At 45.1% G+C, this 27,931-nt stretch overlaps 1 protein-coding gene and 1 long non-coding RNA gene across 2 annotated transcripts in view; both read right to left on the bottom strand.

Annotated features, from left to right (window-relative positions):
• Positions 1 to 709: 709 nt before the first annotated feature.
• On the bottom strand, positions 710 to 5,819 carry LOC103599942. The gene is made up of 2 exons (XR_551342.1): positions 3,077 to 5,819; positions 710 to 1,361 (listed from the first exon to the last, which is right to left on the bottom strand). It is a non-coding gene; the product is annotated as an uncharacterized LOC103599942 (long non-coding RNA).
• A 3,401-nt stretch (positions 5,820 to 9,220) lies between these two features.
• Positions 9,221 to 27,931, bottom strand: part of CCDC69 (coiled-coil domain containing 69) — a gene marked incomplete at its 5' end in the record, with an annotated part of 35,553 nt that continues 16,842 nt past the window's right edge. The window contains 8 exons of the mRNA XM_008584148.1: positions 9,221 to 9,475; positions 10,408 to 10,505; positions 11,423 to 11,542; positions 12,012 to 12,113; positions 12,830 to 12,903; positions 21,341 to 21,428; positions 24,710 to 24,813; positions 27,250 to 27,319. Coding sequence (XP_008582370.1) covers positions 9,298 to 9,475; positions 10,408 to 10,505; positions 11,423 to 11,542; positions 12,012 to 12,113; positions 12,830 to 12,903; positions 21,341 to 21,428; positions 24,710 to 24,813; positions 27,250 to 27,319 — 834 coding nt within the window. The remainder of the gene's footprint in view (positions 9,476 to 10,407; positions 10,506 to 11,422; positions 11,543 to 12,011; positions 12,114 to 12,829; positions 12,904 to 21,340; positions 21,429 to 24,709; positions 24,814 to 27,249; positions 27,320 to 27,931) is intronic.

Genomic DNA, 27,931 nt, shown 5'->3' with positions numbered 1-27,931 from the left:
AGAGTGCAGCACTGGCCGCTGGGTTCAGATCCTATATAGGGATGGCCGGTGCGCTCACTGGCTGAGCGCGGTGCAGGCGACACCAAGCCAAGGGTTGCAATCCCCTTACCGGTCACAAAAAGAAAAGGAAAAAAAAAAAAGAAGATTTGGGGCTAAGGTGGCAGGGAGGCACGTGGAACAAGGGAAGAAAAATGAGATCAGAGGGTACAAGTTGTGGATAGTGGGTCAATACTTGAAAGGGCTTTCTAGCAGCCAGAGCCATTCTGCACCAAGATAGGCTACTAGTGGAATTACCATCGGCTTTGGAGTCAGGCCGACCTGGGATGGAGTTCTGGGACTCCTACACCTTGGTATAGTACCTTGGGAAAGTTAGCCTGTGTAAGTGAGCCTCAAGTTGCTCACCCATAACATCAGAATAATACTTATTTTGCAGTCATTAAGAGGATGAAATAAGAAAATGTATAAAAAGGAGCTAGTGCTGTTCCAGAGATACGGTAGGCTCCATCAGTGGTAGCTATTGACATTAAGTGCTGAGATCTCCATTGCTAGACATCCAACCTCAAGTTAAGTGACCTCTTTTGGAGCAAGTTCTAGAAGGTTTTGAAATATTGGTAGAAGCTTGGCTAAGATAATGTGTAAGGTCCCTTTCATAGCCCAACAGCAGTTCCACGTCTAAGGAATTCACTATAAGGAAGCAATCTGTTCAAAGTTACATGCACAAGGTATTTATTTCAGAGTTGTTTATTTTGGCTAAGAATGTGGAACAACCTAAAACCCACCAATGAGGAAATAAATCATGATACATCCCTATCATTAAATACTTTGCAAGTCATTTAAAATGTTGGTGCACCTGTTTGTTGACATAGAATAATAATCACATATTCCTCAGTAAAAATGGAGATTACTAAAAATACATTGTATTATATTGTTCTATTTTATTTTAAAACATACTTAAAATATTTGCATTAAAAAGCCTTAGAAAACTATGTTTCAAAATATTGACAGTGGTTATTGATGGATACTAAGCTTTGGGGCAAATTTAATTCTTTTCCTTGGTTTGTTTGCATTTTACAATTTTTCTCTGAGTGAGAATTACTTGTGTAGTAGTAGTAGATGTAAAAGGTGACAGAATTCTGAGGTTCTGTCAACTGCTGGGATGTGGAAAGGTCAGAATTCAAGGTGATTGGTGAAGGTTGGAGCCCAGACCCCGCCCCGTCTTCTCTGCAGCTGAGATCCGGGAGCATAGCAGAACTCCAAAGGCTCAGGAGAAGATAGGCCTCAAAGCAGACAGCCCCAGTGAGGTGAAGCCATCAGGAGCACCAGGCAGAAGGTGGCCCAAATCAGACAGCAGCCAGAAGTCCCTGCAGATAAAGACCCCCCTGGAGACTGCAGCCTCAAGCCCCCCCCCTTCCCTCCTGACCCAGGTGTTAGGGAGGGGACGATTCCAGAAGGTGGGGGACTCTTTCAGCCTCTGGGCTGGGGTGCCCCTGACAGCAGCCAGAAGTCCCTGCAGATAAAGACCCCCCTGGAGACTGCAGCCTCAAGCCCCCCACCCCCTTCCCTCCTGACCCAGGTGTTAGGGAGGGGACGATTCCAGAAGGTGGGGGACTCTTTCAGCCTCTGGGCTGGGGTGCCCCTGGAGCTGCAGTGCCTGGGGAAGGTGGTCTGCTGGAGGGTGCCTGTGTACCTGGGGGAGGCGGGCGAGGGGCTCCTGAGGTATATGGTGGAGGAACTCTCTGGAAAGCCTGAATGTGTCAGAGTTGGGTGGGTCACAGGATGTGCATGAGCAGGGTTAATGTGAACACAAACACATTAACAACAGTTTCACAGGGATTAAAATGGCTCAGAACCCACACTGGGCATCCCCTTATATATAATAGGAGGCACCTAAAAGAAACAGTAAGATGGGCCCACGAGACCCGTCAGATGCAGAGTGGTTTAACAGAGCGGGAGACAAGCCTTACCATACTCCCGAGCTGCTCAATGCTGGGTGGCAGCAAGTAGTGCCTGTAAGCAAATGGTGGTGATGGCAAGACAAAAGAGGCTGACTGTTCCACCTATCTGTGCTTGGAAGTCAGGTTGGAGGCCACCCTTCTGCCGGAGACGCCATCATAGGGAAGCCAGAAATAAAGCAAAATTGACCAGCATTTCTTATCCCAGTCCAGAAGAAAATCAGGCAGAGGCTGGGATATAAAAATGGGCCCAGAAGATTTGTCTCCCCTCTCACTTTAGCCTCTTAGAATGGGATTTCCTGGGGCTCTGCCTCCTTCAGCAAGCAGAGGTGCTGAGAGGGCACTTGCTGACCTCAACAAAGGGATGCAAGAAAGGTGATAAGTAGCACAAAGGAGTTTGGGGAATTCCACTTGCAAAGTGTGGGCGAGGCCAATGGGGAGAAGATGGACCGATTAGAAGGTGGCATGAGGTATGGGGTTAAGCGAGCCAATCAGAAACTGTGGGTAGGGCCACTATAAATCCTAACAGCTCAGTTGGAGAAAAAGGGGAAGATTGGATGGATAGAGTTGAAAGTCAGAGATGGGGAGGAGGATTGTCAGCAGACCTAGTGCTGTCCACTAGGTGTCTCTGGCCATCCCCATCTCCCGCCCTGCCCACCCCAACGACTGTGTTTCAGAGTCAAGCACTGCTACTGGTGAACTCCATGGGCGAGGACATTGGGGAATATAGCTGCTGTGCTTGACACTGCCAGGATGGTGCATTCGTGGAAGGTAAGGACCACCAGGGAAAGACCTTCCTTTTCTTCACCTGTACCCTAGAGTCAGGTTCTCCAAGAAGCTGCATTGGGGAAAGTCCTCCAGACATAACTCTCTTAAAGCTTTCTGTTTAGGCCCACCTATAAAAGGATCTCCAAGATCCTTCTGGTGACATTCTAGGATTGTATGTCTAATTCCATGGAGAATTGAGTAGTCACAGTGTCTAGCCACAAATACAGAATATTTCCATCATCACAGAAAGTTCTATTGGACGGCACTGCTCTAGAAAGCTGGTCTCCAGATAATTCCTGTTCATTGAACCATTGTGCACCCAAGAACTTGACCTGAGACGGTGTTGTTAAAAGTACCTTGAAAGAGTTTGATGAAGGTTAGCTTCCCATGGGCCTGGTGCCTCATATCCAGTATCTCATTTGCTTCTTATCAGCTCTGCAAAGTAGGCCAGAATGGGATTGTTGCTCCCACTAGACATATGAGAAGAACCAAGGCTCAGAGGAAGAAGTGAGTTGCCTGAGATCCAGTGGGTGGCAGGACTGGGAATCAAACCGGAACCTTGACTTCAAGTTCAGTATTTTCTGTAATATTTTTCACATAGAAGGGCCCTCAGAGACCAAGCAGTCTAAAATCACTCATCATACATGATAAAGACCAGAGAGGGAGAGATTTAAGACACAGCAAGCTAGCGACAGAGCCGGAACTAGTAAGCTTGTCTTCAGCATCCTTAGACCAGGACCCCTTATGAGAGGAAAGAGCATGGAGAATGGGGATGGCTAGAGAAAGGGAGGTTTCAGGTCCCCACGAGGGACCTCATGTCCCTGGACAGCAGGAGAGCATTGGGAAGCAACAAATCTGTCCCACACTTATTTTTCTCTCTCTCATTCCCAGACCTAGAGGAGCTCTTTGTCCCTATGGAGAATTACTGTGAGGTGGTACAGTTATTCACACATCAGCCAGCCCTGCTTCCCTGCCAGGTGACCAACACCCTGGCCCAGGTGACACTGTACCAGGAGTTCCCCCTGTGGAGGTCCCAGTGGATGGGATGGACATCTCCTCTCATGTGAAGAAGTGCTTCACCATCACCGGCCCCAAGCTTCCTTGTCTGGCTCCCTCTTCTGCTTGGCAGTCTAGGCGGCATGAGACAAATATCTACCAAGTACATGCTGATCTACATCAACTGTGGGTGGACCTAGGGCTCTGGGTGGGCAGGGAAGGGAAGGAAATGGGGAGAGATACCTCCTCTGAGAACCTCTGGTTTGAGGTCTGTGGATTATGGAGCTCTACCAACCAAGCAGCTTTCAACAACACACCATGGAGTCAACCATTTTGTCTAGACAGCCAGCCAATTAACTGTCAGCTAGCCTGCATCAGTTCAGCCTTTCTATCCATCCACATATTCTCAATCGAGTATTCCATTCATCCATCCCTCAGATGAACCATTTTATCTTCCAACAGGCCAGTCATTCCACCATCCACCCATCCTCCATTAATTCTTTGTATCCATCCACACATTCTCTATCAACTCAACCACCTCAACCATTTATCCTCTATCAATTTAACCATCCCATCCATTAATTCCATTCATCCATCTCTCCATCTGCCTGCCAGCAATTCAGCCATCCTAACAATCAACTCGATGTGTTTGTCCCCATCTTCTCTCCCCTCTTATCCATGGCAGACCTATCTTTCTCCCCCAAACCTGCCATCCAAGCTTCAGCGACATTGGTTCAACTAGGCAAGAACTTCAGTGTGACCTGCACAGTTCTGGGTGAGCCAGATATTGCTGTGGACTTTAGCTGGGAATATTCAGAGCAGAAGGTAAGCAGAGGGTAAGAGGCAGCTGTGTGTACATGTGTATGTGGTGGTGGTGTGTTGGGGCAGGAGGTGGGAGTGAGGGATTAGTCTGGGGGACAAAATGATCATGGCAGAATGGAACCGCTGCTGGACCAGAAATCTGATGAACTTGGATTCTAGTCCCAACCATAACACTGTTTCTCTGAGTAACCTGGCGCAAGTCACTTCCCTTTTCTGGGCCTGTTTCCTCATTTGTCAAATAGAGCTACTTCTCAGGTTACTGCATAAGAATGTATAATTTGTTCCTTTGTTAATTTATCCTATGGTGATTACTAAGCATGCACCACATGCCAGACACTGTACTAGGTACTATGGTCACAACGATAAATCAAAAAGAGATACAGTTTCCGCTATCTGCAAGTTTTTCATCTAGGTAGGAAGGAGGAAGTGGGAAATGGACAAGCACAACCATGTAGATAATGCCAAGTGCTACGAGAGTAAAACAGGCCAATGTGATAGGGTCTACTTAAGATAGAGTGGTCAGGGAGTCATCTCCAAGGTGACATTCAAGCCGAGATCAGACTGGCCCCAAGCACATAAAGACTTATGCAAGTGTTTAGGCTGTATGGTGTATGTGTGTGTGTGTGTGAGGGGAGATGGACCAAATGCATTTGTGACTGTTTCCTGGGCATTCGCTGTGGGCCTGGACCTTCCCAAGGTGGTGGAGAGGTGGTGGTGGCGGTGGTGGTGTTCTTTCTTCTCAAAGAACTTACCGCTATCCACTCAAACATCTGGGGAACACTCGTGCCATGCAGTTTACTATCAATACTGGGGACTTTAGGAATTCTTAAAAGGATTCCCTGGAAGAGCTGGAATTTGATAGGAGCCTTGGAGGGTGAGATTTAGGTAAGTGGAAGGCCTTCTAGGCCCATGGCAGCAGGAGCAAGAGCAAGGATAAACATGTCATATACACAGATGGGACCCAGAGACCTATCTGTCCCACCACTGCCACCTGCTGAGAACACAGAGGAGTGTGGGGCCAAGGAACCCAAGCATCATCCTCTAGACTCTCAGGAGTCATTGACAATGTCTGAGCAGTGGGCTGACCTTGTGTAGGGTCAAGGACAAAAAGTGGGACAGAAAGACCCATGAGGGGCTATCACCCAGCCACAGGCCACTTAAAAGTATAGGACTTGGAAAAAAGGTGCTCTGCAAGCTGTGACTTATTGATAAGATCATCATTTTCAGCAGCCCTGAAAGAGAGGCCAGTGGAGCCCAGCTAGGGTGCTCTGTTCTCCCTTAACTCAAAATGCTCTAGCTTCGGGCCGGCCCGGTGGCGCACTGGATAAGTGCACCGCTTGGGAAGCGCGGCGGCGCTCCCGCCCGAGGGTTTGGATCCCACATACAGACCGGCCGCTCACTGGCTGAGTGAGGCACGGGAGCGACGCCGAGGGTTGCAATCCCGTTGCCGGTCCCCGGTCCGGTGCGGGGGCAACACTGAGGGTTGCGATCCGTTGCCGGACACGGAAAAAGACAAAAGACAAAAAAAAAAAAAAAAAAATGCTCTAGCTTCACTTTGCTCCAGGCATTTGGGCAGTCTGAGACAGTACACGGTGAACCTTGAGCCTGAGTCTCCCCAGTTTCACTTTGCTTGACTCAGTGTTTCCCATTTTTCATAATGGAATCCCCACCCCCCCAACCTCCCATTTTGTGGAGGTAGCACCTATTAACATTCCTACAGAACCAGAGGCCACAAAACCCACGTTAGGCAATGCTGCTCTGGGTTGAGTTACCTCTGGAACACTCCTTGAGTAGAGGAGGGGACACAGCTTCTCTCCAGAGACTTGAGAAACAAAGTTTTTCACAAAGAACCTGGCCTTTAAGGTGCTCTGACACCAAGACAAGGTGTGACCTTGAGTAAGTCACTTACCCTTTCCCTGAAAGGATACACGGTACCTCTCACCGATTTGCTGGTGCCTGAGTCAGAGATGGCATCTGGGGGAGCTGATGAACAGTTATTTTTTGTCCCCTGCAGCTGGGCTGACTCCCCCCCCTCCCTATGTTAGTGAGCAGGTTGATGTGGTATGCCAGGAGGGCCAGGTACAGCAGGAGGCAGAGAGCACCCTGTATGTGGAAGAGACCTGGGCTGAGGAGGCTGATGTCTACATCTGCTGGGCCACCAACCTTCGGGGCATGGGGTCTGCCACTACCCACGTCCATGTGACCCAAAGCCAGGTCTCCCTAACCTGCTCCTAGCTCCCTCCCTGGCTGCAGGCATCTGGGTGTGGAGCAATGAGTAGAAACAGAGGGAAGTAACTGTGGGATCCTCAGTTTTTCCATAGCTGAGGAGCCCCCACCTCTGAGAAGAAAGCACCTTCCCATTCTCCTCTGGCACTCTGCGATCCCATCACTGTTTTCACCCCCTCGCCTAACCGCACCCTCACCTAAGCCTAGACCTATTTTGAAGGACATCCTTTAGTCTAGCCTTCACCTTGGCCCCAGGCTCCACCTTCAAGGCTTGGCCAAAGTTAGGGCCAGTGGGGCTCCAGTAGCTGAAGAGGGAGCCCAGAACTGCTGGTGGGCCATCTGGGCCCCAGGATTTATTCTTCAAAGATCCCTGCCACTGGCAACAGGCCGTAGTGAAGACCCACCTCCTCCCCATCCCAAGAAAACACAGAGGCCAAGTAAATAAGATTCTGCATGTTCTTGTACTTTCTGTACCTTGTTTGCCCCAGAGTGAGAGTACGACCAGTTTATCTTCTTCCCACATCCACCACAGGCTATGTGAGAGAAACCCCACTCCCCAAGTCTTGCCTCTTCTCCAACCCTGCACCTCTCAATTAAAAGGATGCTTTCTAAAGTGTATTCTGCAGCCTGAAATGCTTACAGGGTGGGATTGGGGATTGGGGCAGAAGCTTGGTCAAAGTAATTTGGGAAATGCTGGATATTTTGCTCCCTTCTTGGAAATTTGTAATGCCCATTGGCATATTAAAGGTTCTGAGAAGTCCTGCAGGTTTGCAGATCTGTTTAGCTTGATTGAACCTAGAGTTTCCCAAAATACTTGGCCACTGTTTCTTCTCTGGGTCATGCCCGTTAATGTCCAACAAACTAGCCTATCCCAGATGTGCTTTGGAAAAACTTGCATGAAAAAGTACATGTGTGCTTTCACTCCAGAGCTGTTCTTAAGGCTCCCAGATAATCTGTTTGACCATAGCTGGAGAAGCAGCTCAGCAGCTGCTTAGCCCTACCTCTTCTCCTGCTCAGCTGGGGAAATGGAGAAACAGCCACATATGAACTTCTAGACCTAGAAATGGATGGAGACCATATCCAGGGGAATGAAGACGGCAGTCTGGGATGATGCCACCATAGAGTGACTGATGGAAAATGAAGATAGACTTTTCCTACAAGCTGGCCCAGGACTTGGGCCTGAAGCTGGGGGACCTCAGGCATGGCCCTTTGGCTCTTGTGATCTCAGTTTGCTGTTAGTGAGGGATCAGAACCTGTTTCAAAGATCTTATGAGGATCAGGGGAGGGAGGGGAATATGGAAGCACCTTGATGAAAATGCTCTATGCAGGGTGGGGTTCTTGTAGTCTCCAGCTGATTCGAAGCTTCCTGAGAAGAATCTGAAATCCACAGACTGTCAGGGCTGGACAGGCCTGCTGAAGCTGGTTCCTCCAGCCACCCCTTTTCACTGATGGGGAAGCTGAGGGCCAGGTTTGTAGGAGCCATGGAGCGGAGGTGGCAGAAAAAGGAATTTAGGAAAAGAGGAGTAAAAGAGAGGCTGGAAGTCAGTGGCAGCCAGGTAGAGGAAGGAGGAGAAAGATTAAGTCATGGGTCTGACATTCGCAGAGCCTGGGGAGAACAAGACAAGCAGCAGGATAAGACTGGATGACAGACAAGGTCCTAGTCCTGGCTCTGTGGGATCCGCTCTCCACCTCGGTTTCCTCATGTGTATAGGGGTGAGGTTCCAGCTCTGACTGTTGAGTGTACTCAGATCCACTAAGGTGGCCCCTGTGCCCAGGTGGCACTGAGACGGAAGGACCAGGAGGGCTGAGGGGAGAAGCCTTGCCTGGCAAGAGAAGAAGAGCTCTGGCCATTGCCCCTCTACTAACCATACTCTGGCACCAGGAGCGATGCCTCAGCTGGGGTGGCTGCCTGGCCCTGCCAGCCCCAAGTGCCTTCAGGGACTCCCTCCCGGTCACTCATCTTTCCCAGTCACATCCACAGGGTTTGTTCACCCTCCCTGCAACCCCTACATCTGCCCTTCAGACAATCCTAGAATGGGACACTGCAGTGACCAGTCCCCACAACCATTTGAGAGCAGGGGTAAACTGAGGCTGAGCAAAGGCCAGGGCAGAAGTGGGAGAACCCAGGAGGAAGCTGACAAGCCGGTGAGTCAGCAGCAAAGCTGACAAGCCGGGACTGGAGGTTGGCTCCTCTTTGTCAGATGGCCAAAGTGGCCCAGGCTAGCGCTGGGAAAAGCCTCAGAACTTCCTCGATTTGGACAGGGAGAAGGGGAGGGAGGAAAGGACTCCTCTTGCTTGTTCCCTGGGCCAACTCAATGGAAGGCGCCTCTTGCTCAGGGCCTCCAATGCCCCGTGGGCAATTCCACATGATCCAAGACCCCAGGGCTCACTGGGCACACACCCTGGCTCCCCATCTCACTCCTACCCTCATTCCTTCCTGGGAAAAGAACCCAGAGGCTCCTGCTGTCTTCTCTGCAAAGTCTTTGGAGGGAGCTGTGACCACAGGCATTGCAACAGCCCTGGGTCCTGTGCCCTATGTGGCAAGAAAGGAGACCTCCGTAGGGGTGACGGAGGCCAGGGGGAAGGCAGGGGAGGTGTTGGCCCCGAGGACCCGGTACAGCAGCTCCTCCTTCTCCTGCTGGAGCTGTCGCCGTAACTGCGACTCCTTCTCCAGGGCCTCACGGGCTAGAAGCACGTCTTCTGAGAGCTGCCTGCGGGTAAAGACAGAGCCCAGGGTTGCCTATTGGAAACAGCTGCCACAGAGACCAACCCGTTTCTCCAGGAAGCTTTCCTTAGATGGGCCACCAGCCTGCTCTGGGGCCACTGCCCCCTCACTGTGTGCCTGCATGCCCGAGACAGTTCAATCTGTTGACCAAGGAGCCAGGGCCTCCCAGGCAGATGGCTCAGGGTCGCTCCAAATCTCTGCTCCACCATTTAGCTGTGTAATCTTGGAAAATCATTCACTCTTACTAATTTCAGTTTCCTTATTTGTAGAATGGGATTAATAATAATAGGACCCACCTCTTAGAATAATTATGGGCTGGGCATCCCTAACCCCAAAATTTGAAATCCAAAATCCAAAACTCTTTGAACTCTGACATGATGTTCAAAGGAAATGCTCTAGTGGATTTTCACATTAGGGATGCTCAACCAGTTAAATATCTGCAAATATTCCAAAAATCTGAAAAAATCCAAAATCCAAAACATTTCTGGTCCCAAGCATTTCAGATAAGGGATGCTCAACCTGTATAAGGATTAGATGAGAATATATGTATTCAATAAATTATGCCTAACACATAATACTAGTTCTCATTTACTAAGCCCTTAGAGCTGATTTAGTCCACTAAGGCCTGGTGAGCTGTAGTTTCCTGTTTCCTCTTTCCCATATCGGACTTTCCCATAGAGACCACTCAGCCAGGATGGAGACAACCAGCTACTAATCAGGGCATTGGGACTTTGGATTCCAGTCAGAGCCGATTCCTCAGGTTTCCTGACTCCCAATGAAAGAGGAGTCACTCTCCCTAGACAGGCCCTGGGCCCACCCGTCAATCGATTCCCCAGGCTTCTCTGAGACTCTTGCAACTGCAGATTTTGGCAAAAATGGTAGTGGGGGAAGGAGGAAAGGAGGCAGGACGACGGCTACCTTGACAGAACCACCTGGTTCCGGCCTCGGACATGGAGGTCCTCATTTTCCTGTTGCAGAGTTGTGATTTTTTCCTCCAACATCAGATTTTTTTCTTTCTGCAACAAATTGGAACACACTCAGAAAGCTGCCGAGTTCACATGGCACAATGTGTGCTATTACCTCCCTCTTATCTGTGGTCACTGAAAGCACTGATTCATTCCAGACTGGATGTTATTTTTCATGGAACAAGAAGATAATTTAAAAAAATAAAACTAAGGAGTTGACAAAGGGCTGCCAACTTTGAATTGTGCCACAGGAAAATGTTAAGAAAAAGAATACAGCCACTATCATCTCCTATCTCCATCGGTTCACAGAAGATAAGACTTACCTTTCCCAGAAGATAAGACTTTTGTTCTCCAAAAGTCAGAAAGGTATGATCTATATAAATAAAATGAAGTCCATGTTTCCACAAAAAGTGGTTGAACAAAATTTATAGGGAACGTTTGCGATGGTCTAATTGAAATGCAGTTTGTATAGCACCCAGGAGGCCAGGGAGACTTCTTCCAGAGCAACGTCTCTGCTCAGATTCGACCCTAGGTTTCTGAGGCTTCTGTTCTCCTGGAGACAAAGCCACCTGTGTCCTCAAGCCCCACACCTCCCCAGCCCTGTCCCTGCTGATGCTGTCCTCCCTTATCTTTCTGGCCTTTCAGCCTTGCCTCCTTCCTCAGCCCCTGCCTGACATGTGACATCTGCCAGCCCCTGCTGATTAGGCAGGCCACCTACCCCAGTGTCACTCACATTATAGCAACGTGCATAGACAAGAAAGGCACAGGACCCAGATGATAAGGAGCTGCTGCTTTACTCAGACTGGCCATAGACCAACCTCATCTGGTCAGCGTGGGTTGCAGATCAAAGCTTCTGTGGACCAGGCTGGGGCCTCCTCAAACCACCTCCCCTCTGTGTGCTTTACAAAGAAGTGCCCAGAAAGCAGAAGCCTGAAGCTGCATCCCCCCATCCATGCCCAGCCACGGACCACTGTTTCCATGAAGATCAGCCGCTTGTCTAGCTCATGAATACGCTCATTCTTCATCTCGATGACGAAGTGCAAACTCTCCAGCTCCTGCTCCCAGAAATGGCTGGGGCTCCCATAGTCCTAGACAGGAACACAGAGGGACCTCATCAGACCAACATGTAGAGAAGGGTATTGGCCACCTCGCTCTTCCCCATTCTGCCACCAACTCACTGTTTGAATTTTATAAGTCATCTTCCTCTCTAATAACTTTATCCTAATAACATCCTTTGAGGCCTGTACTAATACTCTCACTGATGAGGAAACTATAGTTCAGATAGGTTGAGCCACTTGTGCTAAGTAGTAGATTTGCTATTTGCACACAGCTCTCTCTGAATCCAGAGCCCGAGCACTTCACTATCCCATATGTCTCTCTCTGAGTTTTACTTTCCCCCTTAGTGAAATAGAGACCCACCTGCTTCCAGATCCTTGTGAAGGTAAGAGTGTCAGGTCTGAGCCTTGCCCTTGAAGAGGGGCTGGGCTTTCCTGTTGCCTGACCCTGACCTCTCTGGAAATTCAAAGAGAAAAGGCCCCCAGGTGTACTGCCACCTACCTGGATGTGCTTCTTATAGTCTTGGCTCAGAATGGACTCCTCCACCCTTTTTATCTTGGCCTGGAAGGCCTCCAGCTGTGAGTTCAGTCCATCTATGGTCTCCTGGAGAAGGGAGCCAAACATCACATTACTCTCCCAACTGCAAGATGCATTCTTGTCTTGAAACTTTTCCCCTGCCAAGAATTTCCTCTACCTAAATCTTGACCATTCCCTTTAGGAATGAGTGCAACCCTTTAATATGGCTCACGAGCTCCCACCTTTTGGTCCTTGCCTCCCTCTCAAGCCCCATCCCTCTCTCCCACTCAGACTCTAAACTTCAGGCATCCTGGACTTCTTTCAGTTCAACATTTCTCCCACTTTCCTCCATGTTTTTGAGTACATTGCCTTTTTTCTGCCTAAGACACCTTTCTACTCTTCTTCACCTGAAGAATTTCAACCCATCCTTCAGGTTCCAGCTTAGATCTTGCTCCCTTTAGGAAATCTGCCCTGTGCAGCCCAGTGGAGACAGATGTTGTCTTTTGTGCTTCCACAGGCCCCTGTGTATCCACCACCCACTCTAATCATGCTGTGGCCCCAGCCCATGCAGTCTCCAACATCCTCCCAGCAGTCCTTGGAAAAAGAGGCCAACCCAAATCTCAAATCAAGTCCTCTTAAGCTAATAGCCTGGTCACCACATCAACGGGCCTATGTACTCCAAAGACAATCTCTCAGTCCCTCACACCCAGTCAGAGGCCATTGAGTTTGGCTGCTTTGGGGCCCCATGTGCTTTGCTGACAGTCCTCCCCTACTATGAAACTGACCTGACCCAGCCCTCTCACCTGCAGGGCAGCTTTGGCCTCCTGGAAGGAGTGGGTAAGGGCTTCTTTCTCCTGTTCATATGAGGCTCGGAGGACTGTAGGGAAAGAAGACCTCCATAAGCTCAGATACTTCTCCCCAAAGCCTTCCGGCAGGCCCCTTCAGGGCCAGAAAGGTACAGATGATTACTTGGGGCCCATAGGGGACAAGAGTCTGAAAATGGTCTTATTCATCCTTTTGTCTCCTAGGCTTGCTTGGGGGCTGTGCCAGAAATATACTAGATATTTAATAAAAGCTCATGAGCATGGAAACAAATTATATCCTGGGAGGAACTGTGAACACTACCCACACATCACTGAGGTTAAGATCCAAAGATCTTGCAGTGAGCTTGTTCACTGCAGATAACATCAGGCCATGGAGAATGCACAGGGCCAATGATTTGTGAACTGGGTTAGCCAAATCACAAAATCATTAGTTGTCAAACAAAAGCACAAAACAGGGAGAAAAAAGATGGGTAAAAAAAAAAAAAAAAAGAAGTGAACAGAGCTTCAGGCACCTGTAAGTCAATCCCTAAATATTTAAGGTTTAAATTGTCAGAGTCAAAGAAGAAGAGAAGAATGCAGAGCAGAAAAATTATTGGAAGAAAGAATAGTTGAATAGTTCTCAAATTTGGCAAAACATAAACCTATGGATTAAAGAAGCTCACTGAACCCCAAAGTAACACCCCCCCCCAAATCCACAACCAGACACATCATTCCTGAAAATTGATGACAAAGAAAAAATCTGGAACAAAACCAGCAAAAAAATCGTACATTTCTTACATGGAAGAGCAGTTTGAACGACTGCATTTCTCGTCAGAAACCTTGGGGACTTGAAGGAGGGTGAAAATTTAAGAACTGCTGAAATGAAAGAACTATAAACCCAGAATCCTATATCTAGTGAAAATATCCTTTAGAAAAGAAGGTGAAATAAAGACATTCTCAGATGAAGAAAAACTAAAATAATTAATTACCAGCAGAATTGCCAAAGGAAGTTCTTCAGTCAGAAGGGAAATGATACCACAGCGAAACTTGGAACTTCAGAAATGTAGGAAGAGCAACAGAACCAGCAAGCGCCTGTGCAAATATGCAGAATTGCCAAAGGAAGTTCTTCAGTCAGAAGGGAAATGATACCACAGCGAAACTTGGAAATTCAGAAATGTAGGAAGAGCAACAGAACCAGCAAGCGCCTGTGCAAATACAGTAGACTATTCTTCTTCTCTTGAGCTTTTAAAAATGTGATTGATGGTTAACAGCAATAATTATAATATTGTCTGATGGGGTATTCAATATATGTAGGCATAATACATAAGACAAGTGTAAATAAAAAGAGAGGGTACAGATGGACCCATGTGATAGTACAGTCCCTACATTCCACTCAAAGTGGTAAAATATCAAATTATAATATTGTCTGATGGGGTATTCAATATATGTAGGCATAATACATAAGACAAGTGTAATAAAAAAGAGAGGGTACAGATGGACCCATGTGATAGTACAGTCCCTACATTCCACTCAAAGTGGTAAAATATCAATTTTTTTTTTTTTTGTCCTTTTTGAGACCGGCTGCACCGTGCTCAGCCAGTGAGCACACTGGCCATCCCTATAAAGGATCTGAACCCACGGCAGGAGTGCTGCTGCGCTCCCAGCGCCGCACTCTCCCGAGTGCGCCATGGGCTCGGCCCGTAAAAAATCAATTTTAAGTGGACTGTTAAGTAAGTATATTGTAACTCTCAGAGCAATCACATACACACTAAACAAAGAGATATAGTAAAAAAGACAACAAACAAGTTAAAATGGAATACTAAAAAGTGTTCAAACACTCCAAAAGAAAGTAATAAAGGAAAAATAATGGATAAAAAACAGAGAGAACAAACAGAAATAAATACTAAAATGGTAGACCTAAATCCAACCATATTAATAACAACACTAAACAGAATAAACACACCAAATAAAAGACAGAGAATGTCAGAATGGATTAAAAAAAATCCCAACCCAACTATGTGCTATTTACAAGAAATCTACTTTAAATATATGTCATAAGTAGGTAGAAAGTAAAAGAGTGGAAAAAGAAACACTAATCAAAAGAAAGCTGTAGTAGCTACATTAATTTCAGATGACGTACAAGTAAGAGCAAGAAAGTAAGCTTTTTTTTTTTTTTTTTTGACATACAAGTAAGCAAAAGCTGACAGAACTTAAAGGAGAAATAGACAAATACAGAATTATAGTTGGAGATTTCAACACTCCTTGTATTCAATAAAATGAAGAGAAAATCAGCAAGAATATAGAAGAACTGAATACTATGAACCAATTTGATTCATTTATTTATAAAATACTCAACCTAATAACAGCAGAACACACATTCTTTTTGAATGCACATGAAACATTCACGAGAGACCATATTCTGACTCATAAAAATTAACAAATTATAGAAAGAGTGAAATACAAACAATGTTCTCTGACCATAATGGAATCTGCTGTGGTTTGAATGTGTCGTCTCAAAACTCATGTGTTGGAAACTTAATCCCCCATGCAGTAGTGCTGGAAGGTTGGCCTTTGGGAGGTAGATTAAAGCCACTATAAAAAGGGCTTGTGGGAGTAGGTGGTGCTCTCTCTCCCTCTCCTGCTCTCCAGCTCTCCTGTCCTGTGAGGACATGGTATTTCTCTCTGTTGGAGGACACAGCATTCAAGGCACAATCTTGGAAGCATAGAAACCTGGCCCTAAGCTGCTGGGTGCCTTGATCTTTGACCTCCCAAGTCTCTAGGACTATGAGAAAATAAAACTCTGTTCTTTACAAATTACCTAAACTCAAGTATTCTGGTATAGCAGCACAAAACGAACTAAGACAGAATCAAACTAAAAATCAATAATAGGAAGAGAACTGGAGAATCTCCAAATGCTTGGAAATATACTTCCAAATATACAGTGTTCAAAACAGGAAGTCTAAAAGGAAATCAGAAAATATTTTGAACTGAACAAAAATGAAAATACAAAATCTCAATTTGTGGGATGCAGACAAAGTATGCTTAGGGGAAATTTATAGCATTAAATGCTTATATTAGAAAAAGAGAAAGGTCTCAACTCAATAATCCAAGTTTCTAGCTTAAGAAATCAGAAAAAAAAAAAAAAAAGAGCCAGCTAAACATAAAGCAAGAAAGCAGAGGAAGTAAATAAAAATAACAGAAATTCAATGAGATTGGAAATGAAAAAATAAGGGGGTAAAAAAAAAAATCAATGAAACCAAAAGGTGGTTGTTAGGAAGAATTAAAAAAAATTGATGAACCTTCAAGCAAGACTAACCAATAAAGAAAGAGAACACACAAATTACCAATATTAGGAATGCAAGAGGGTTATCCAAAGAGGGTATCATTACAGACACAGCAGACATTTGAAATGATATTAAGAAAATACGATGAACAATTCTATGCACATAAATTTGACAACCTAGATGAAATGTACGAATTCCTCAAAAACTCCAAACTACCAAAACTCATTCAAGGTGTAATATATAACCTGGACATTCCTACAACTATTAAAGAAATTGGATTTGTGGTTAAATGTTTTCTGGAAAAGAAATGTCCAAGCACAGATGGTATCAATGGTAAATTTTACTAAACATTTTTAAATGATACAACACCAATTCTATACAATCTTTTCCAGAAATAGAAGATGGGGGAACATTTCCCAACTCAATCCATAAGGCAAGCTTTACCCTGATACTAAAACCAGACAATAGTATAAGAAAACTACAGACCACTGTGTCCTCACAAACATAGACAAACATCCTCAGTAAAAGATTAGCAAATCAAATTCAGCAATATATAAAAAGAATAAAATGATATGATCAAGTGAGGTTCACACCAGGAATGCAAAGCTAGTTCAATATTTGAAAACTCAAATCAATGTAATCTGGGCTAAAGGAAAAAATTGGAAGAGCCAATTTTTGAGGTCAATTTCAATAGCATCAAAAATATACACAATCTTCTCTAAAGAAGATATACAAATGGCCAATAAGCACATGAAAAGATGCTCAATAAAATTAGTCGTTAGGGAAATGCAAGTCAAAAGCACAACAAAATACCACTTCACACTCTCTAGCATGGCAATAATGATGATGATGATGATAATAATCATAATGGTAATGGAAAATAAGTGATAGCAAAACTGTGGCCCAGCTGGAACTCTTGTGTACTGCTGGCGGGAATGTAAAGTGCTGCGGCCACTGTGGAAAACTGTTCAGCAGTTTCTCAAAAAGTTAAGCACAGAATCACCATATGACCCAGTCATTCTATTGTTTGGCATGAGCAATGCCGAGGGTTGCGATCCCGTTGCCGGTCCCGGTCCGGTACGGGTGCAACACTGAGGGTTGCGATCCGTTGCCGGACACGAAAAAAAAGACAAAAAGGAAAAAAAAAAATCAATGTAATCTACCATATTAACAGTCTAAAGAAGAAAAACTGTGTGATTATATGAATCAGATCTAAATGTAAAATCTAAAACCATAACATTTTTTGAAGAAAACATAGGAGAAAATCTTTGTTACCTGGGGTTCAGCAAAGAGTTCATAGACATGATACTAAAAGCATAATCAAGAAAAGAAAAAAAAATAATAATAAATTAGACTTTATCAAAAGTAAAAGTTTTGCTTTGTGAAAGCATTAAGAGAATGGAAACAAATAAACAGACAAAAAACCAAACTCTGGGGTTCAGCAAAGAGTTCATAGACATGATACTAAAAGCATAATCAAGAAAAGAAAAAAAAAAAATAATAAATTAGACTTTATCAAAAGTAAAAGTTTTGCTTTGTGAAAGCATTAAGAGAATGGAAACAAATAAACAGACAAAAAACCAAACTCTGCAGAGTAGGTGAAACTATTTGCAAATACAAGAACTCATATCCAAAACATATAAAGATCTCTCAAAACTAAACAGTAGGAACAAACAAGCTAATTAAAATGGGAAAAAGAGTTGAACAGGTATTTGACCAAAGGATATGCAAATGGTAAATAAGCACATGAAAAGATGTTCAATATCATTAGTCACAACTGAAATGCAAATTAAACCCATAATGAGATGTCACTGCACACCTATTAGAACAGCTAAAAAAAAAAATAATAATAAGTGTTGGCAAGAAGAAGAAACAGTGGAGCTCCTGCATCACTGATGGTAATGTAAAATGGTGGTCACTCGGGAAGCAGGGTAACTGTTTCTCATAAAGCTAAACATACATTTATTGTATGACCTATCAATCCCATTCCTATGTATTTACCCAAGAGGAATGAAAACTTATGTCTACACGAAATCCTGTACATGAATGTTTAGATCAGCTCTATTCGTAATCACCCCAAACTGGAAAGAACCCAAATGTCCTACAACAAGTATGAATTAGCAAACAATGGAATACAACTCAGCAATAAAAAGAATGAGTTATTGAGACAGGCAAAATTTGAATGAATCTCGAAAGTATTATAATGAGTGAAGGAAGCCAATGTCAAAAATCGTATTGTATTATCTCATTTATATAACAGCCTTGAAAATACAAAACCATGGGGATAAGGAACAGAACAGTGGTTGCCGGGGGTTGGGGTGGGGAGGATGTGAGTACGAAAGGGTGCCAGGAGAGTTTTTTGGGGGGAACTGTTTTGTATCCTGATCGTGGGGATGGTTACACGAATCTATACATGTGTTAGAATTTGTGAAACTGTACACTCAAAAGTCAGTTTTACCACATGATAATTTAAAAAATGAAATAAAAATAAAACTAGAAAATAAAAGACAACAAAGGGTCAACCAATGTGGAAAAGCACCAGCTTCACCCAGTTATCTGTGTACCTCCTTCCAAAGTCCAATATATTTCGCCCATGCTATACTTTTATTCATTCATTCAGTACACGCTTATGTAGCACTTAATATGTGCCAAGCAATTTAAAAATAACTATAAAAGAATTCTGACTGATGGGAAGAATTCAAGACAGGCAATCACTTCACCTCTGGGTTTTACATTAGGAAATCATTCTTTTCAATATGTATACATAATGCTAAGAATAATATCAAAGCAATGCTTGGAAAACAAAGTTGTTTTCCTATAGAGTCCTGTGAGATCGGGAAGGGAGATTTTAGAGAGATAGAAACTGAACTGAGATTCAAGGAGGTTGACAGGTCCAGTTTAACAGGGTGTATTAGCATTAAAATGCAACTTTTCAAATTCCCAGGCAAGGGCTTTAATTCCATGTTAAAATGCTTTGTTCTAATGTTGCAATATGTTTCAAGATTCTTAAAACTGTTCAGACCTCTGTTCTCGTTGTTCCATTTCTGAAACTCTAAGGACATAAGGTGAAATGTGAGTACATCTTTGTTCTAAAGACATCTAGTGCAGTGTTATTTACAATTGCTTAAATCTAGATGTCTAGACTCACAGGAAATAAGGAAACCCATCTATGTTATTGTCTAGCCTTTACAAACATTTTAGTAGCAGCATAATTACTTGGAAATATGTTTGACACAATGTTAAAAGAATAGGATATAAAATTTTACATATAAAATAATCATTATCATGTTTTAAAGAATAATTCTGGGGAAAGATCATGCAAATACTGATGATGAAAGGAAAAAATTGGAAGAGCCAATTTTTGAGGTCAATTTCAATAGCATCAAAAATATACACAATCTTCTCTAAAGAAGATATACAAATGGCCAATAAGCACATGAAAAGATGCTCAATAAAATTAGTCGTTAGGGAAATGCAAGTCAAAAGCACAACAAAATACCACTTCACACTCTCTAGCATGGCAATAATGATGATGATGATGATAATAATCATAATGGTAATGGAAAATAAGTGATAGCAAAACTGTGGCCCAGCTGGAACTCTTGTGTACTGCTGGCGGGAATGTAAAGTGCTGCGGCCACTGTGGAAAACTGTTCAGCAGTTTCTCAAAAAGTTAAGCACAGAATCACCATATGACCCAGTCATTCTATTGTTTGGCATGCACCCAGGGGAACTGAAAATAGCTGTACGAGCAGGAGCTTCATACTAGCGGCACTATTCACAGTGGCTAACGAGTGGAGGCTGCCTGGGTGTCCATCAACCAATGAGTGGATAAACAAAATGCAGCCTGTCCAGACAACGGAATATTATTCAGCCCTGAAAAAGAATGAAGTGCCCTGGAAACATTATACTGGGTGAAGGAGGCCAGACGTGGGGCCACAGCCTACACAGTTCCACTTATATGAGTGTCCAGAATGGACAAGGCCATGGAGACAGACAGCAGCAGGTTGGTGGTTGTCAGGAGGCACAGATGAGGAGTGACTGGTGGGTGTGGGGTTTGCTGTTGGTGTGATGAGAATGTTCTGGAACTGGCAGTGGTGATGGTTACACAGCAATGAATGTACTAGATGTCACTAACAGCAAATTTTACGTCTATTTTACCAAAATGAAAAATATATATACATAAACTTTGCCACACCAATTTTGCTAGGGTATTATTCTAAAGATAGAATCATGAATGTGGCAAAGATTTTACAAAATGGGGTTCACTGTGTGAGTATCATTGCTGTTATAAACAATGGCAAAAATTTTGAAATTACCCCATTTCCTAACTACAGGGACTCAGTTAAATTAATGAGGGTATACATTAGAATGGTATGTAGTTACTAAAACTTATGTTATAGAAGAGTTTAATGACAGGCTTTAGCAATTCAAAGTGGAAAAAATCAATTTACCTCCCTCCCCAAAGTATGTATGTACAGATGTATATTCTATGTATATACACAGAAAAAGAAACCACAGGGATCTATATCAAAAGGGTAAATTAGTCATGATTTTAATTTTTTCAATATTAAAATAATAAGTGCTAGTAATTATTTGCTAAGTATTTTGCACTGTTGTAAATTCTGTCTATCATTAAATTGTTTAATTCTTACAAAGACTCTACGAAGGAAGTGAGGGTTACACAGCTGGTAAGTGAGGGAGCTGGGATTCGAACCCAGGGACTGTGGCCCCAGAGAATGAAATTTTAACCATTATGGTGTAGAATCTTTTTGTTTAATCTACAGATTCTAAATTTTCTATGATGATCACATTTGGTGATATAAGAGGAAAGAAATTTATTTTAAAAAATGATCAACTTAACCATAAATTGTGAGAACTGTTTTCATTGCAGGCGTGGAATACAGGTATTTTTAAATTCTCTTATTTGTCTAGGTTTTCCAAATTTCCTTTAATGAATATGCATTGCTTTTAAAATGAAAGAAAAAATATCCTCTTGAATAAGGTAAAACAAAGCATGGTGCCAGACTTTTAAAGCCATGCCTCAAAGGAAAAGTCTTTTATCCCTGTAGCCAAGGACCCTGTAGACTTGAGCTCTAAAGCAGCCAACTGCTTGTGGGCCAGAGGGAGGAGAGAGGTGCTGGTGGGGGTCCCCAGGTGAACGCAGCAGGTGGGGCCAGAGGAGTAGCCTCTCGTGCCCTCCCCGGTGGAGAATCTCCATCCTTACCTTGCAGGGCCTCCTCATGCTTTCCTTCCAGGACTCTTTGCTGTTCATCCAGTCTCTCTTGAAGCTCTAGCTCCTTCTCCTTCTCTACCTGGGGGTGGAAGGTCCCAGGCAGGACTGAGACCGAGTATGTTCAGCATAGCATCTCTTACCCACTCACCACCCATGGAGCTTGGCAATCAGAGTCCCACCCTCCGAGTGATGAGAATGACATGCCCAGAGAGGGCACAGGACTTCCAAAACACAGGAGGCATGGCAGACTTCACCCTCTTCAGGGGTTCGAAGGGGGTTCCCAGATAATTACTTAGGTAGAGAGGGCCATAGGAGTCTTGTCAGCCTGATACTCATAGCAGGAAGCCTCTCTGTTTGCAATAGCTCCTTCACTCTCCAGGCTGCATGTTCTAACCATGGGTAGGGCTTATTCTTCCAAGTTACCTCTAACTTCCACCCTCAGGGTCAAGATCTGCTCCCTGGGGTCACATAGAACCAAGCTGCTTCCTCAGCCCAGGCAGCCCCTCAGAGATCTGGGCACAGCAGTTGTGTTCCCAAAGTTTCACTTCTCCAGACTAAATGCTCCCAGCCATTCTCCCTGTCCCTGGCTTGAGAAGTTTTCCAGTCCCTACACCACCTTAAGGGTACAGCTGGTGGGCATACCCAGAAGCAAGGCACAATTTAAAGAGGTTTCGACCCCAGCCTGCCAGTCAGTTCCTGTGTGCCCTGGGACCAGCTTCCTCCCCTTCTCAGTCATCGGCTCTCCCTCTGTACATTGAAGGGATCCAACTTGATGATTTCTTTTTTTTTTTTTTTTTTTTTTTTTTTTTTTTTTTGTCTTTTTTCTTTTTTTGTGTGCGGCAACGGATCGCAACCCTCAGTTTGAAGGGATCCAACTTGATGATGTCTTTTTTTTTTTTTTTGTCTTTTTTCTTTTTTTGTGTGCGGCAACGGATCGCAACCCTCAGTTTGAAGGGATCCAACTTGATGATGTCTTTTTTTTTTTTTTTGTCTTTTTTCTTTTTTTGTGTGCGGCAACGGATCGCAACCCTCAGTGTTGCACCCGCACCTCGCTCAGCCAGTGAGCGGGAACCGGTCTGTATGTGGGATCCGAACCCTCAGCGGGAGCGCCGCCGCACTCCCAAGTGGCGCACTGTAGCAGTGCACCACCGGGCCGGCCCTCCAACTTGAGGATTTCTAAGGACCCTCACAAGTCTCATGGTTAAGGATAATGCAGGTGAAGGTCAGGGCCAAATGACACAAGGACTCTACCAAAACAAACAAAAGACCCACAGACATATGCAATTAACCCACTTTTCTTAAAAGGTGCATTTCAGAAAAATATGTCTAAGCAGAGAATGTTTTAACATGTTTGCAGAAGTCACCACAGCCTTCGACCTAGTGAGCACCTTGAGGACAGACTCCTGACCCGATCCCTCCCCACACCTCACCCAGTGCCGAGGCAGCACCTTCCTGCACACAGAGAGCCCTCCCTGTGTCTGCTGAGTGAATGGAATCCAGAGGAAGGTCTTTTAGTAACAAATAACCACATAATTTAATAGAGTAATTAATTTGTAACTACAAAGCCATTTTTAAAAATAGACTTTAAATTTCAGAATTCTGAATATTTACACAGAGTATGTTTCATATTTATGATTTAAAATGACCAATAAAGATGAGTTGCTGAAGAAAACTTTTATTCACCATCCCAAGATCTTTCCTACTGCTCTACCATCTCCTTCTGGTAAGGGAGGAAGCTGAGGTAGAGAGCAGGGAAGGGTTAGTGACTGAGCTGGAATGAGGAAAAGGAAACCCTGGGCTGTGGGTTGCATTCAGTCATCACATCTCTCCAGCCCTTTTTTTCCCTTTTTTATTGGTTATGAATATTCATGAGATACAAAGCTGATCATCACCCCTCGGGCCTAAGATGAGAAGTTCAGATTCATGCTGGCAGCATATCCATTACTACAAATAACATTTGTACCCCGTGTCCCCCACCCAATTATCCCCAACCTCCCTCCCCCTCCCCCACCCACTCCACTTTGTAGCCCAAAGAATGTTCTCTCCCTCTGCAAGTCCAATGCACTACTGTGGTCTTTCTTTCCTTCCTTTCTTTGGTTTCCTTTGATCTGGAATTGTTCTTCAGCCTTTCCTCATCTTTCATGACCTTGACAGTTGACTAACATAGGCCAGTAATGGTTCAGAATGTCCCTCACCTTTCATTTCCAAATAATTTTTTTTTTTTTTTTTTGTCTTTTTTCGTGTCTGGCAACGGATTGCAACCCTCAGTGTCACGCCTGTACCGGACCGGGACCAGCAACGGGACCGCAGCCCTCGGTGTTGCGCCGCACCTCGCTCAGCCAGTGAGTGGGAACCGGTCTGTACGTGGGATCCGAACATTTTGTCTTTTTTCGTGTCCGGCAACGGATTGCAACCCTCAGTGTCACGCCTGTACCGGACTGGGACCAGCAACGGGACCGCAGCCCTCGGTGTTGCGCCGCACCTCGCTCAGCCAGTGAGCGGGAACCGGTCTGTATGTGGGATCCGAACCCCTGGCAGGAGCGCTGCCGCGCTCCCAAGCGGCGCACTGTAGCAGTGCGCCACCGGGCCGGCCCCATTTCCAAATAATTTTGAAAGCCCCAATGTCACCTCCTCTAAGAGGCCTTCTCTGATCCCACACACTTAGTTAAGTGCTTCTTTTATATACTTTCACAACACTCTAAACCTTTCATAGCACTTATAACTGCAGTAAAATAACTGTGATGGTGTTTAACATCCAACTTCCTGTCTCAGTCAAGATAAGCCCAAAGTAAGCTAAATTATGGGCCATAACAAACAGCAGCAAAGTTTCAGTGGCGTAAAACAAAAGGCTTAATTTGCACTCACTGATGCCCATTTTGGGTGGGCAGGGAGTTCTGAGTCCAGGGGTACAGGATGATGGAGCCACCACTGTTTCAAACAATGCTGGTCACTTAGCTGGACAGAAAAACCTCAAGAGTCTTGAACCAGCATTTAGATGCTTGGCTCAGAAGTGACGCTGGGTCTTCTTTTCACAACTCATTGGCCAGCACTAGCCCCACGGCCCTACCCACCATGAGGTGGGCTCGGAGGGTAATTAATCCCACAGCACCAAGGACATTTACTCTTCCCAATCAGACTGTCAGCTTTTGGAGAGCAGCTGCCACTTCTGCTTGCTTCAACCAATGTGACTGGCATGTAGTGGCCTGATATCAATATGTGTCTAACAGATAAAGTACTCCCTTCTTGGAAAAAGAAGAGGTACCTACTACAACAATAAAAGCCACAGTAGGTCCTCACTCTGAGATTTATCAAGGTTAGCTGGGCAGGAGGCAGAGAGAGGGGAAGGTCCCCTGGACTTACCTGCTGTGCCAATTTCTTCTTCTCCTCTTCGTGTTGCTGGAGAATTCTTGTTATGTCCTGGTGCTGCTCTACCTCCTCAGATGCACAGAGATGAACAGTTGTGGCTATAGGTTAAAAAGCCAAAATAATCACACAGAACAGAGGTGGGGTCAGGGCTGGCAGAGAGAGTGTGGGAGGCCAGGGCTAAGGGATAAGAACCCTGATCTCTACCTCAAGAATGGTTTTAATGGGGACCAACCTCCAGAGACAGCTCTCAAATCTCTCTGGCTTGGGAGATCCTCCTTCAAGGCAGGAGCCTTGTACCCTATATCTACAGCAGAGCTGGCAGCTCTCAGGACAGATTCAGCCCATGGAGCTGTTCTATCGGTGCCACCCAATATCTAAATTGTAAAAAGTTAGTTGCTGATATTCATTAACTGGGAAGCTTTTACTTAATAATACAGATTTCCAACTTTTCTTGATGAATCCAAAGAACTGGCAGTGTAGGCCTTCACATCAACCAGAGGCAGGGCCGAGCAGCAGAGACCAGGGTGTGCCTCTGGCAGTTGGCCACGGTCTCCCCCTTTCCCTACTGAAGATGTGTGCAAGGGGCCACCTTGTTGTCTGTGGTACCTGTGGAGGCCTGTGAGCATCTACGTGTGTGACCCCTCACCATTAGTGCCTCCCCAGCTGGAGACAGAGGGGCTGCTTGTGAGCAGGAAGGAGGCACCAACAGGAAGTCTAGCCCTTGCTTAGGGAAACTCCAAAACAGGCCCTGCTGATGCCACTCTGAGTGTAACAGACACGGGGTGTGACCTAATGCAGTGACCATGCTCTCTATGCCTCAGTTACCTAGTATGTGAAATGAGGAAGATAATGGTACCTACCAGGAGGTACCATGAAGCTACCGAGATGGTTACATCAGAAGACAATGGTAATGCAAATAACAAAAGCAGGAATGGAGTCCTGAGAGCTTACCAGGCCCAGCGCTGTGCCCAGTGCTCACGGGTATCACTCATATAACCCTCACAAGAACCCAGTGTGTTTGTACTACCATTATCCCCATTTCACAGATGAGGAAACTGAGGCACAGAGAAGTTATGCAACTTGCCCAAGATCACCCAGTTCACAGCTGGGGAAGCACGAATATGAACCTGCACAATCTGGTTCCACAGCAGACGCTCCTCACTACCACCTTGCTCTGATTGCTTGTGCACAAAGAGAAATGTGGTGCCAGGCACTTTGGAGGTGCTCCATAAACATTCTTTACTGTTCATTAAATGTCCTCTAAGTGTTCACGAGTGCTCATGACAAGCATTAGAGGCTGATACTAGTGTTGTCAGCATTATTGTTAATGTTAGCATTGTTATTAGAGAATGCCATAGACAGGGTTTGGCAAAGGGTATGGCTAGAATTGTTAGGACGAGAAAGAAGTCCGCAGTGGTTAGTCCCAGCAAGAGAGGAGGAGAAGTGAGTTGGAGGCCCTCAGTCCTGAGCTCCCAGAGGCCATGAGGAGACAGACAAATGTTAAGTAATAGCAATGGTGAAGATCAGAGAGCCTCAGACTCTCACACATCATTTGGCTCAAACATTGGGTCCATGAGAGCAGGACTAGACTGGCCCCGGCTGGAGAGAAGCTTATTAAAAAGATGTATCCTTACTAAAAATGCAGATTCTTCTGCCCCACTCCCAGAGATTCTTATTTAGTTGGTCTGTGATAGGTCTCCAGAATCTGTATCTTTCAAGTTCTCCAAGTAATTCTTATATACAGTCAGACTGAAGTACCTCTGAACTCTGGTCCGATTGCCTATCTGGTACTTGAACTTTATCTACAATATCCCCAACAGCCTCCAGGCTGTAATTAAACACCTTCAAAGATAGGGAGCTCAATCGATTACCAGGTAGCTCTGATGGTTTTAAAAAAAACAACCACAGAAAAAATTCTGAGCTGAATTCTGCCTGCATGCTGTTGCTACCTTGAGGCCCTAGAACTAACCTCTGGGTCACACTGAACAAGATTCATCTTTCTTTTCCATTAGGGCACTTCAGACATATGGAGAGGGTATTGTTTTATGGCAACATCTTCTTTCCATGTGGAACATTCCCTGTTCCTTCAACTGTTCCTTACAGGATATATTTTCCAGATTCTTCACCAGCACAATCTTGCTCCATTATACTCCAATATTTCTGGATCCCCCTGAAAATGTATCCTCCAGAAATATATACGACACTCTAGATGTGGTATCAACAGCCCAGAACAGGGAAGCACAGGTTAAGACCATCACCTCCCTGATTTTAGACTTGATGCTCTTAATGTAACCCACCTAAGTCTTCATGAGATATATTTAAGTAGCTATATCACCTTTGCTGTGGTATCAACAGCCCAGAACAGGGAAGCACAGGTTAAGACCATCACCTCCCTGATTTTAGACATGATGCTCTTAATGTAACCCACCTAAGTCTTCATGAGATATATTTAAGTAGCTATATCACCTTTGCTGATTACAAGGTAGGAAACCTCGTGGATGTCAGTGGGGATGCTTATGGGTCTGGCTACTCACCCGTGTCCCCATTGAGGGGACCTAGTTCCTGGGGCTCTGGCCTGGGTGGCTGATCTGGTTCTCGGCGCCTCTGGAAGAAATAAGACTACAATGAGGTGAGGGTAGTGGGTGGGAGGTCAATGTGAGGACGGATGAGACTGCGCTGAATTCTGCCTGCATGTTGTTGCTACCTTGAGGTGAGGCATGGCACCTCTCCCAGGCCCTGGTGCTCCAAATCTGCTCAGTGACTAGGAGGTTCAAGGTAGCTTAGGGGATAATTGGCAGAGTCAAGCACTTGAACCATACCTAGTGGGATTCTTCCAAAGTCAAGGCAGGACTTCCGGTTACACCAGACCCTGCCCCATGCCCAGTTCACTTAGGCTGCCTCCCTCAGGAGCCCCAGGTGGCACTCCCTCTGCCAGGGGAGGGGCTTCCCAGAGCAGGAGTTTTCATCAACGCCAGGAAAACCCTCAGCGGGGACTTTGATGCTGGCTGACCTTTCCTTAGATCCGTGTGGACTGGCTCCTGCTGCCACCCATGGGGACCTCCCTGCCCACCTCTTCCTTCTCCTGGGATTTGGCCAGACCTTCTGCTATTGCCCTCACCCCAGCTGTGGTCTTGAGGTGCCCTAAAACTTTCCAGCCCTCAAGTCAGAGATGATGCCCCTTTCCTCTCAGGGACTATGGCTATGCCAGCTTCCAGC

The sequence above is a fragment of the Galeopterus variegatus genome, unplaced genomic scaffold, assembly GCF_000696425.1.
Source record: "Galeopterus variegatus unplaced genomic scaffold, G_variegatus-3.0.2 Scaffold3155, whole genome shotgun sequence".
Taxonomy (NCBI): Eukaryota; Metazoa; Chordata; class Mammalia; order Dermoptera; family Cynocephalidae; genus Galeopterus; species Galeopterus variegatus.
The sequence above is the reverse complement of the archived record's forward strand: the minus strand, read 5'-3'. Positions and strand labels throughout refer to the sequence as shown.